The sequence below is a fragment of the Spermophilus citellus genome (assembly GCF_964194105.1).
Source record: "Spermophilus citellus genome assembly, chromosome: 3".
Classification (NCBI taxonomy): Eukaryota; Metazoa; Chordata; class Mammalia; order Rodentia; family Sciuridae; genus Spermophilus; species Spermophilus citellus.
Window position 1 is genome coordinate 168,920,857 of NC_138184.1, and position 13,570 is coordinate 168,934,426.

The 13,570-nt window shown below is 32.0% G+C and overlaps 1 protein-coding gene across 4 annotated transcripts in view; it reads left to right on the forward strand.

The window, feature by feature from the left end:
- GNAT3 (G protein subunit alpha transducin 3) overlaps positions 1-13,570 on the forward strand; it is an 80,477-nt gene that overhangs the window by 35,472 nt on the left and 31,435 nt on the right. Inside the window, exon 3 of one of the 4 annotated variants that reach the window (XM_081284179.1) lies at positions 3,302-4,319. The exons of 1 other annotated variant lie outside the window; for it this stretch is intronic. In XM_081284179.1, the coding sequence (XP_081140305.1) occupies positions 4,202-4,319 (118 nt within the window). In that variant the 5' untranslated portion in view covers positions 3,302-4,201. The remainder of the gene's footprint in view (positions 1-3,301; positions 4,320-13,570) is intronic. 2 more of the 4 variants (XM_081284181.1, XM_081284180.1) reach the window with 2 other exon arrangements.

A 13,570-nucleotide genomic window follows, 5' to 3' on the forward strand; every position in this document is an offset into this window, starting at 1 on the left:
GCAGGCATGGCCACTAGAAAGTGTCCTGTGGAGTTATTGGGAAAGAACAAACCCCCTGGCAGCAGATGCCTCTCAGAAATTTGAGAACCAGCACCCAACAGGTGGTAGTGGATGTGAAGCCCAGTGGAGAGCATGTTTACAAATTTCTTTCCTGAAGAATGGGTAGCATGGGGCAGGGGGAAAGACATCTGAGGAGGAGAAAGATATTCTTAGTGAGGGAAAATATCATGAATGAAAATGAAGATGGGATGCCTCATTAGGAAAGAGAGAAAAGCTGAGCTTCAATAGAGAATGTGTTATGTGAATTACTGAGAAATATATTTGGAGAGTTGGATTGTGCTATCTAAATTGCTGAGTGTATGGCAGTAGGAATAAGGTAGAAAGAGGTGATAAATAGGAAGCCATTTGTTTTGGTTTTGTTTCCAGGAAGGAAAGAATAATAATGAATCTTGGGGTTGAAGGGATTTAGCCTGGCACAATTGAATAGGCTAGACAGGGATAAATCAGAGCCTAGAATTAGGAAACTTAATGATGAGGATGTTGCAATAAACCAAATTGAAGTTACTAAGGAAATAGATACATATGTGATTGAGACACATTAAAAAAGTCTTAGAATTTAGGAAACAATTTTGATACTCATTCAGAAATGTTTATGCCTAATCATATGCTACTCTGTAAAGGAGTATATGTAGAATAAGCAAAGGTAGGAATCAATTGCAATGAGTTAAAAAAATCATCTTTGTATTGTTCATTAAGACATGCAGCTTAATGTAGGCAACATAAACTTATACCATTGGGATGTACTAAGTTGAAACAGCAAGTTTTTCCCAATTCCCTCAAGATGTAAAGATTGCTCTTAGGAAGCCCCAAGAGGCATGGATTCTCTAGAGGAAATGCTGTGCTCAGTCTCCCAGAAGTGCGCATTTGAGTACCATGAGCAAAGGAGGGATGGTTTGCCTCAAATATCATGGGAATATACAAGTATAAAGGTCATTGCTAAGGCAGCCAGGACTCAAATCACTAAGGGACCCAATGCCTGAAATCAACACCTCTTTTAAAATATGTGAACAAAAGAAAGAATAACACAGATGACAGCCTGCTTGGTAACTTCAAGCAGGAATTGAGCCACTGAAGCCACACACTGGACAGTCACATGTAACAACCCAAGGGATATCCAGCTTGTTGACTGTAGAAATCCAGGTTATTAATCTTGACAAAAAGACAGATGTCTTTGTGTCTGAAACATGGGTTAAAATCAGGTTATTAAAAGCAGGTCATCTCAGGTAAATGCTGAACTCAAAATATAATTCAAAAGAGTGATCACTCAAATTTTCTCAACACCAATATCCACTTCAGAAGATTCCACAGATAACCTAACCAAAAATATCAAGAGAAAAATTATTCATACTACTGAGATTTGAGGTATTTCACTGGCTTTTAGAGCTTCAGGTTTTATTCTTTGTATTCAACCTGGAGTAATGCCAAAGGATGATATCCCCATTTGGGCAAATGCTTTGATGTAAAATAAATAAATAAATAAGTTATTGTCAATGATGATTACATTCTTGCTTTTGGGTTTGTGCATGCACATGTGTGTGCGTTATTTGTTTCTCTTAGTAGTCAATTAATAACAACTCTAACATGATTTTGTTTTGAAAGTTTTAATCTTCTATTTTCAAGAACAAAAATAATTTCTATATATAGCATCCAATTAGGCTTATTTTTTTCTGTTAGCATTCTTTATCAATTTTCCCTCAGTGGGTAGGAGTGTTTACTAATTTTTAATAACTGAAGTGAAACACAGTGCTATTATTTTTAAGGCTGAGGGGGAAAGTATATATATTGGACTAAAAGTTGAAATTGGATATATTGAGGCTCTTTAGAAGTTTCAGAGAGACTAAAAAATATCAATAAAAAAATCCCGATTTTATTCCTAGTGTGCTGAGATTAACCAACCATGACACTGATCCTGGAGAGAAAGCCTACTCACACTGTCACTGAGCACAGGAAAGGAAAAGGCTCCCATTTTCTATTAATTTGTCAGCATGAAATAATTTTCCAACATTTCTTATGGCAAGTCCTGTGACAAATACCGTAGAGAATATTCAAGCTGGTAGGATACTATTTAATTCTACTAAATATTTATTTTTATTTTCACCATTTATTTAGATACAGAAATCTATATCCCTACATGAAAGCAATACAAACTAAAAGCTGTATTAATAATTCCTACTCATTGCTGATGCTTGGGGAGAGGGCTAAAAGGACCCTACTTCTTCTTTGGCTTGCCCCAGCCTCTCTCCTCATAATACGATAGATCCAAAATTCTATCTCAGGACTGAGAGAGCCACTGATAGAAAAATAATAATAATCTCACAAAGTTGACAACATATCGGAAAAATGGAAGCTCATTTTTATTCAATGAAGAAATTTTATGTTTTTTCTCCAAGAAGAGTTGGTCAGTTTTGGTTAGTAATCCAACTAGGAAGCCTTAATAAACATACACATACCTACTCAAAACCAAGGTACATGTTGTATATATTTACACCTGAATGCAATTTGTATAATGTATCCTGTCAGTTCACTGGCTGATATAGAACATTCCAGAATCCTGAATATTTATGTATTCAATTTCTATATAAAAGTAATGGGCAAAAAAAATGATCTCATGTACTATTTTGCCTTTAGAGTGGGTCTGTCTCCAAGAATGAGCATAAATTAAAGTAGGTAGCACAAGTCTCATCCTTCAGGATAGGCCCTTTGCATTGTAAAAGCAATACCATGATTTGCAAAAATCTTTGCATATGTACCTTTCCAAGTGTTTATAATATCAATAATATGACTTTGGAGGCATAAAATCCAGAATGTTTTGACTATGTTTATGTATTATTGGCCCAATATTTTTAATATTTTACTTTGAAAAGTAAACAAAGTAGGAATATATATTTAATCTGGTAGCCTATTTGTTTGTGGTATGCATATTCAAAAACACACCTGTTCAAACTGTACACAGCACTAAAAGGCTGATGAACTAACCACACTCTAGCATTTCTGGTTAAATGTATTCAGCAATCTGAAAATATTTCTTGAAATACATACCTGCTGCCTTAGACAAACAAATATATTTTTAAGGAAAATATTGATTGACTACTACTAAATGTTTTATGCTTGATATAAATCAAAAACTGTGCAATATTTTCTCAGTCCTGGAGTCTGCAGGTTTTCAAGAAGTACCTGATATCTGTTGGGTTGTTAAAAGATAGGAACAAATTTATGTGTATTAACTGTTTTTACTTTTCAGGAAGAACGAAAGTACTACTGTTTCAAAGAACATTGGTTTTTATTCCCTTGGTACCAAGTCAATAAAAAGCTCTTCCAGCACAGCAGCTGTTGCTTAATGGCCCTAAAGAGTTAATATACTGCCTAAATTGAACACAAGTCAGTGTCTACACTAAGTAGGCCCTCAATTAGTGTTGATGGATTGATTTTCCCAAGGCAGTAAAAGCACAATTCATAGATATGGAGTCTATACAATTAAAATCAATAACTTTAAGAAAATTGTTTCTTGAATTCTATGCTTTTAGCAATAGAATATGCATAAACTTAAGAACTACATGTACTTGTTTTTCGAGTTTACTTACATATTTAGACAGTTCCAATAACTATGCCAATCCAAGCATAGGCATTAGGATAAGATAAATTAGGATAAGATAATTACTCTCATTGTGACACAGGAGCAATTATGACAAATTTTGAAAAACCAAATATCTGAAGATAAGATGCAAACATTGACAGTAATAATTTTTAATGTCAGTAATAAAGATTGCCTATCGATGAGAAACATTCCCTCTGAATTGCACATCACATAGCAGATCACACTGAATGTAGAGACTTTGATAACTACATTATTTTACGCTACTCTGATGACCTGTTTTTGCAGGTGGGCCAGAAGTGATCATTGCATTTGAAAGCATAATGAATTTCCTCTTTGGCTTTCATCAAGGGTGTATGGTTTTACCCCTTGATCAGGTGACAGACCAGAAAGCATCTGCTTAGGCAAAGCAGGATCCTAGAGTGTGAGGGAATGGGCTGCTGTCAACTTGTGGGAGCACTGCTCCTAAATCCTATGTCCAACCCAGAGCTGTATTCTCCACTTGAAAAAGTTTGAGCACACAAACTGACAAGCATCTAACAGCACAAGATGGGAAGCGGAATTAGTTCAGAGAGCAAGGAGTCGGCCAAAAGGTCCAAAGAACTGGAGAAAAAGCTTCAGGAAGATGCTGAGCGGGAAGCAAGAACTGTAAAGTTGCTGCTGTTAGGTAATATTTTTTACCCATTGCTCTCAAAAACTGACTTGTCTTCAACCATGATGTTTACATTTTTCCAACTTTAAGTGTATTACCCTGTGAGGAATTTGTTATGAAAATGTGTTTGGAAACACACTTGTATTCACTGTAAATATTTCATAATTTATTATGTTTAGTATTTAAGTACATATTTTTTGTTAAACAGGTAAATATTTATTACGTTTCAATTTGTCAATTTGCTATTCTAAAAATACTCTTATGCATTTATTATTTTATATCATCCTAGTTATTTCCCAATGTCAGCTTTTTAATACTGAAAACATTCTTCAATTAAAAGTTATAAATAGCTATATAATTTTGTTTGAAGAGAAATGTGTTGAGTGGTTTGAAACCAAAATTAATATATTTATTTAATTGTGCTATTAAAATCAATTAGTCAAGTAATTTAGAGAGTAATGACAAGGTACTTCAAATTATATCAAAATATTATTTAGATTACTGAATATTACCTGTGTTATTACCTGTCCACTTAAAAAAATACTGCATTTGATTCCCTTTAGAACATGTGTGTGTGAGTGTGTGTGTTCATTTAGTTCAAGAATTATGTTTGTTCTATGTTTTTTATTCATTTTAAATGGAGAGCAATATTTCAAGACAATTTTAAGTTCAATAAACATTTATTTTAATGAAAGAATTAAATAATATGTATCCTACACATTTTTCATACACTGTGAAATATTTAACATACACTTATCTCTGAGACAAAACAACAGGAATTGGGGGCTGATTGCATATGAATGGTAAGTGAGAGGAGGAAATAGGATAGAGCTAGGAACAGTGATTATTTAACTCAGCAGTATGTGAAATTCAGGACAAGTTTGAGGCTGGGGAAGAAAGAAATGGAGTCACTATTTAGGATAAATCCATGATTATTTTTAGTACATCAAAAATGGAAATATCTATTAAGTCAATATATGGGTCTTGAAATTAGGAGGGATAACTCAAGAAGGAGTTATGTATTTTATATATTTAGCCTCTATTTTTTTTTTCCTAAATGTTTTTCCTTTTCCCAATATCCGGTCAACACAGACAACTTAGTAATTAATTGTGGCTTTTAAAATTTAAACATTAATTTATAATAAAAGTTGTATTCATTATTATTCCCCAAAATTATGAACACTTAGACAATAGCTATTTAGTAATCTAAAATAGTCCTGCACTGGAAAAACAAATCATAAATTCTTTATTTTAGTGTCTATATTTTCTGGCCTAAAGATCATATTATATAAGATAAGAAAAATAATGTATTTTCAAAAAATAATGTTATCAAAATCCAAGAAAGCTTATATGGCACTTAAAAACCACGTTATGGATGTATGATTTATATACAAAAAGTTGTATATATTTAATGTATACAACCTGATGAATTTGGAGATAAGTATAATACCACAGCAATCTATACCATTCACATATTTATTACTTCTAAAAGTTTTTACCACCCTCTTCATTACTATTATTATTTTATGATAAGATAAAAATATCTAGAAAATAGCAAATGTTTAATTATACAACACAGTATTATTCATTATAAGTTATAATGGGTACTATGAATATTATCACCAATTTTTTAAAATCATTAAATCAGAAGGTGGACTATTCAAATAAAAGATAACTTTAAAAGATAGAACACAAGAGATTTCACTATAAATAAAACATTTAAATAGTTTGGCTGATAAGGAATATTATAAATTGATGTTGCTTATGATTGCTATATTACAAAAACAGGTACTCAATATACAAATACCACACAATTGCTTATGTGATGCACTGAAATACGTTACTTATGTGTTATCTATGCTAAAATATTTACATTGAATCTAACCAGACACAACATATGTGAAAATAGTCCCATACCTTAGGAAAATGCTAACATCAGGAAAAAAGTGACAATATAACAAGAGAATATTTTCTAAATTAAGAATTTAAATAACATAACAACAAAGGAAAAGTATAAGCTACGATTGGATCTTGAATGCAGGAAATACAAAAAGCACAAAACATTTTTGGTGACAATCAGTTAAATTTGAATATGTAGTGTTTCTTAGGTACCTTCTTGGATCAATATAAATTTTCTTACAGTAAGCGTGAAAGTAATATTTTATTATATAGAAAAAAAATGGCCTTATTCTTAGAAGAGACATTCTTATGCATCTTTTGGTTAAATTGTTTGATTGCTTTCAAAAGATCAGCAAAAAAGGATATTAAAATGTATACAGAAGTGTGTATATGTATATATGCCTATTAATGAGAAAGCAAATAGGCAAACCATTCATAATTGGTAAAGTCAACATAAAATGCAGCTTTCAAAGTACTGTGTTTTCAAACTACTATAGGTTTTAAAGTTATCACAACTAAAAGTTTGGAAAAAATTAAACATTGTTTTATTCTTTATTTCTGTCAAAGAAAATGCACAAATTTATCTGAAAATGTATTAATCTTGTTTTAGAAGTAAATTGTACAAAACAGTCCATGGACATATCATCTCAACACTATAAAACTTTTTAAAGAAATTATTCTTAGTTCATTATTTGATAACTTGATGACAAAAATCTGACAAAGAAAAGGGCTGGTATTCATTCTCACAGATAGAGATACACAAGCCAAGTCAAAGTACTAGTTAACTGGTGTCAACGATGTATAGAATGTAAGGGGGAAAAAAGGAACCAAGGAAGGGTGCAGGTTGAAATACTATCAAAACATGAGTTAATATTATTTACCATATTATCATTTCAAAGGAGATAATCACCATAATTATATCAGGAGATGTGAAAAAATAATAATAGCATTCTTCACTCATCCCTAATAACACTTTTCAAACAGGGAAGAGAAGGGAATTCCCTTAACCAGATAAACAGTATGTACAGAAGTCTTCTATGCTCATCATACTTAATGACGCATATTTAACATTGTTGACTACATATCTTGAACAAGGACTTACAATGATTAATGGGTTTCCTGTTCACAAAATAGTCTGTATGAGAGCTTCCTGCCCTTGACCATTTCCTCTTCAACACCCCTATCAGGGATTTGGGTGAAGGTGGATAAGACATGCATTTCAAACTCAAGTAAGATTTAGTGGGAAGGATATAGTAATAGACTAAGTCAAAATTCTAAATGTTCTATATGAGCAAAAAAAATTGCATGTTTTCATTTGTAAGAAAATAAATAATAACCCAATGTTGTTTATTTTTCCCAAAACTTTTATTTTAATTTTATTATTATTATTTTTGCTACTGGGATTAAACCTGGGGTCCTTTATCACTGAGCTATGTCCCCAGCTTTTTTTAATTTCTTTTTTTTTTAAACAGGTTCTCACTAATTTGCTTAGGGCCTCCCTAAATTGCTGAGGCTGAACTCAAAATCATGATTTTCCTGCTTTAGTCTCTTCATTCCAAAATTTTACCATTGTAAAACCTATAGAATTTTGATAAAATTGAAGCCTAGAAACCTGTATCAAAAAGCTAATCATTATATATATATATATATATATATATATATATATATATATATATATATATTTCATATACACACAGTTTGTGGAATAAGCTATATAGAATGAATTGATGTGAAAAAAAAATAGAAACATTTTAATTAGAGCCTCTATGTAGGTGAAAAATGTGATAACAACAAAAGGCTCAGGGAAGGGAGTAAACAAATCATAGTCTCTATTATGAAGAATATTTTATTAAAAAACAAGCATCAGGTGAGGCAGACTTAGTTTGCACTCCTATATTACTATATTAGGATGTCAATACTCTTTGTAAATATTGTATCTTCAGCACAGTTTTCACTCTTGACATTCCACAAGAATGTTGGTTCTTGCATGGAATGTAGTTCAGAGGGTAAGAGGTCTAACAGTCATGCTCCAATGAAAGAATTAAAAGAATGGAAGACACTATACTTGGGAAATCTCTTTATAAAGATGGTAGCACATTCTTCAAATGTGAGAAAATATTGAGATCTCACTCTATGTTACACTATTTTCTAGGTCATATATATCCATAATTTAATCCTCACAATCTCTAAACTTTTAAAAAAGAGGAAGTTGACTCTCACAGACATTATATTTAATGAAGACAACAAGTCATAGTCAGAAATGAGTGTAAGCCTGTATTTAATCCCCAAATCATAAGGATGCCTATGCCATGTTTCTTCTCTGAGTCCAGACTATTTGAAGGACTGTCACATAAAAGAGACAGAAATTTTTGATGTTGCTAAATTAGAAGGAGGGATAATGAGTAGAGCAAACTCATTGTTTCAAAAAAGACTCCTCAAAACATTTTTAGTTTCAACAGATGACAGCCAACACTGCAATACAATTTGCAATTTGTCTATAAAATCACACTTTTCACATTAACTTAAAATGGGAGCAAAAAGATTTATAAAGTAAGTATTGAAACACTTTTAACACTGATTTTATCAGTGCATACCTAAAAAGAATGTGACATGACAGCACATTAATGTGGGAGTCAGGATAGTTTCTCTGTTTTGAGGAGATGACGAACATTGAATGACTACTTTAATCTCTACTGGACAATTTCTCTCATGTGCATAATAAAACTATATACATAGCTGGATAATTTCTAAAGTTTCTACTCTATAATTATATGATTTTTAAGACCATCTACAAAAAAACTTACATATGGGCTGAGGTTGTGATTTAGTGGTAGAGCGTTAGCCTAGCATTGATACTGTCCAGCTTTAAATTTTTTTTCATATTTGCACATAAAATATGGAATAAAAATCCCTAATTTATTATATTTATAACAAAATAATTGAGTATTAAATTAAAATAATTGAGAAGTATAAATTTAAATATTTAGTTATTTGAAACATTATCTGCTTCAGAGGAACAAATGCATATCTTATTAAAATTCCCTTGGTACCCCTTGACCTAGAAAATAATGTTAGTGATGACCACAATTTGAAGGGAAGAGATTATTTCAGGACACTCTCAGCATATGTGAACATGATGTTATGGTGTCTATATTTGACTCTGTAACATGATCTAATCCTGCAAGAATGGAATGGTGATTGTGAACTAAACCCGACAATCAATGTGAGAGTGGGACTGAGCACTTACTTCATTTCTAAAATAACTTCGCAATGAAGTTTTAAATAATCAAAGAGATTTTAGATAGAATTTTTTTTCTTTAGGATTTTTCATACTAATATTATAGTTGATTATATTGGACCTTCATATAGAATAATGAAGTCACTACATAGAGCAAGGATGGTCCAGAAACCTTTTGAAAAGTATTCTAAGGGAAAAGTATTAATTTTTAATATGAAGCTTCATTAAAAGCCGCAAGTCATTTTTTTTCTACCTAACTTAGATACATTAAGAATTGCCAGCTAAATTACAAACAACTGGTATGTAAAAATATACCTTCTAGCCTCAGGAATAATTTTAGAAATCCAGGTCTTAGTGTCATTATTAAGATTACCAACTGACTATTCAGTTACCCTTGGCATTCATTGGCTCAACATGCATGCATTCTAACAACCAAGGATCAAAAATACTCAAGAAGAAATTGCAGTTGTACTAACCATGTTTAAATTTTTTCTTGTCATTATTACCTAAGCAATATAGTATAAAATTAGTAGGAGGGATAATGTTAGCCATTATAAGTAATCTAGGGAATATTTTAAATGTGGATAGAATGTGCATAGATTATGAGCCAATATGTCATATAATAAACCTGAGCTTCCAAAGACTTTAATATCTGCAAGGGCTATTGGAGTCAAACTGCTATGGTACTCAGGAATGACAGGAACTAGTCTATAACAATAGGCATAAAATGAAATTTATTTGTGATTAAATTTATCTGACCAACAGTAGTTTTTAATGCAATATTTTTTCATGATACACATGGTCACATAGTTTTGGAAAATTCCCTTTTTTTTTCTTTTTGTGGTGCTGGGAATTGAACGCAGGACCTCATGTATGCTACTTACACACTCTACTATTGAGCTACAACTCCAGTCTCAATTCTGGAAAATTCTTACAAACTTTCTCTCAAGGTAGCTATTTCATTTAAGATAAAACATCTAAATAGTTTTTACGTCATTGTGGGAATCATAGACAATATTGAATTATTTAAGGTAACTCAATTGACATTTAGCAACAAGATCCTCTTTACTCAATCTCATATTTTCTCCACAATTAATTTCCCCAGTATTTCCACTATGAACAAAATACACTAAATACAGCTGCATGGGCTATTACTGAAGTTCCCCTGAGTCCACTAACTTTTCTCTCATATATCCATGTATCTGTAATGAAATTTCAAGTCTGTAAAAAATATATATATACATGGAGAAGTGAGACAATCTACAAAACTGTCATCTGTGTTGGATGAAGTTATAATATCTAACATTCACTTTCATTGTTAGAGAGTTAAAAACTCTATCAAGGGCAGTTTTATAATTTTATTGAATAATTTTCCATTTAATGTGATGTATATCTTATAGCAAAATAGCAAATTTTCTAAAATCAGCAAACAAGAATATTGTGCAAATTTCATTGTTTGGGGCTCTTGCCACTCTCCCAAACAAAAACTCTTAGGCATGCATAATAATATGGACATTTTTCTTCCAAAAATGTGCAAGGTGATATATAATCTGATTTTATTTTATTCCTAGATATTTCATTCTTGGGCATTACTGATTCCACTAAAAGAAATGGTCATACCCAATCTGTCAGTTTGTGTTTAGTTATGTTAGGTAAAGTCAAAGAAGAAATATTAGCAAATTACTTTGGTTGATTTTTATATTCATCAACTTTGTTGTTAACTTTCACTACCCGTGGTATAGAGCTCACTGACACAAAAGCATAAAAAGAACTCTGGAGGTTTATCCAGCAGAAAGAATCTGTATATCATCACCAGACAATGAAACATTATTACTATAATTTCACCATTGTTATTTCCTCAGTATAATATAAGGTAGGCCTTGATTTAGACAACTGCACAAAATAGCTATATTTAGATAAGCCAGGGACAAGATAAAAATGCTGTGAAACAGAATTAAATTTAGGTGTATCTACATCTGTTCATCAAAGCTTAATAAAACATTTTAATCCTATGAAGTAAAAATTACATATAGTACAAAGGACAGAATCTTACTTTTAAAAATTTTTCTTATATGCAGTGTTGAGAATTGAACCCAGTGCCTCACACATGTAAGGCAAGCATTCTGCCACTGAGCCACAACCCCAGCCTCAGAGTCTTATTTTTGAAGTATGAGTTTAAATAATTTGCTTCATTGATAATCTATCGAGTTAGGTACCAAATGCTTTGGATATCTTCATGAACAAAACAAAGATCCTGACAGAAAACCGACAGGAAAAATAATTAAACATGTAGAAGAGGATATAGGCTAGCAAAAAAGTAAAGATAGAGTAGGGAAAGAATGATAGAGTGGTTGAGGATTGGTGTAAAAGTCTAAATTAGGGTGGATACCCATGTTAGTATAATTTGGATAAAACTGAGATTTGGGATTATCAATTGTCATGCTACTTTTGCTTACATATAAATCATGCTACTTTTGGTAAAAACAGGGCAGTTGGCTACCATGCTGTTAAAAAGATAATATCTATGTCTATTTGTTATCCTGAATTTTCAGAAATCTGAAAATTGCCCTAGTTGCACAAGTTTGAAATCTGTACAAAGAAAGAAGGTACATTTAGACTTCAAAAATGTCCTACGACCCAATTTCTGAAACTGGTTCTAATATATGAAGCCATTTGCTTCTCCTAGAGATACAGAAATTAGCATCAACAGTGTAAAACTCTACTTTAACATTTTAGATCATGCTTTTGCCTCTTGTGGTTCAATATCATAGTTTTGTTGATAAATGAAACTATGAGACACATTTAAGATATGATATTGTGTTAATTATAAAATTCTGGGTTTTCTTCAACAACACTTTATACATACATAATACATAAAAATTTCATGATCTAATTTATGTTACTACACTTAACTCCTTTTTGGTGACTTCCTACTTTTATCTGTAAAATCAGAAAAGTTAAAACTCCGAGAAGTTGCCTGAATTTACTTCTTTCCACCCCTACCCCCAGCATGTCTAAGATTCATAGATAAGTAACTTAGTACATTTTCTGTTGCTAATAACACAATACCAAGACCTGGTAAGCTATAAAGAAAAAAAAAATGGTTTATTTTTGCCAATGTTTCTAGTCCAGGGTAAAGGGCCCTGGTGATGGCTTTCTTGTTGGCAGAGTCCCAACACAGTGCAGGGCTTCACATGGTGAGAGACAGGGTGTGTGAGAAACCTAGCCAAAGTGGCTTTTATAGCAGATTCACTCTTGATATAACCCATTAAACCTAAACTTCATAAATGGATTAATTGATTCCTGAGGTTTGTCCAGCAGAGCCTTAATCAACCCTTAAGGATCCCATCTGACTTCATCTCCTAATATCCCATCATGGGGATTGAATTTCAACCTGAGTTTCTGAGAGAAGAAATCATTTGCTAACTGTGGCAATAATTAAATATTTTCATCAAATGCTCTCATTTTCATTGTCATTCTCAGTATCTTTACTTCTGTGTTCCTGCCCTCTTAAACATCCTTTATGTTAATATCCCTGAGCTCCACTGCATGTACACCAATGGATACCTGCCTATATCTGATACATACATGAGTGTTTCTCTTGGTCAGTGGCTTGTGCCTTTTTTTGTTTGTTTTTGAATCCAATTTGTCCTTTTTTGTTTGTTTTTACTTTTTGTTTCTGCATCAATTTATAGTCTTATCCAAGAAAATCTGGCTACTTCAAGATTGTGAGAATTTATTCTTCCATGAATTTCTCTCAGACTTTTATAAATATGGGGTTTATATATGTTTATCAATGATTTCAAATTAATTTTTAGTACATTGGGATGTGAGTCATTGTTCTTTTTATATACAGCTATCCAGTTGCTCCAGCTTTACTTGCTAAGCACATGGAGGTATCCGCAATAGGATATTATATTGTTCTATGAATCATTGCAGAGTTTTTAGATCCTTGGATCCTCAGATAACATTGCTTTACGTGTATATTTACACTGTAAGTGTGTGAAGAATTCATGCTTATTATAAGAGTTCTCTAGTGCTCTTGGGAGGTAATTATTCTCAGTTTGTAAGTGAGAAAATTAAGGGATTGAAGTATTTACTGAAGATATAACACAGTCACACAAAGAGA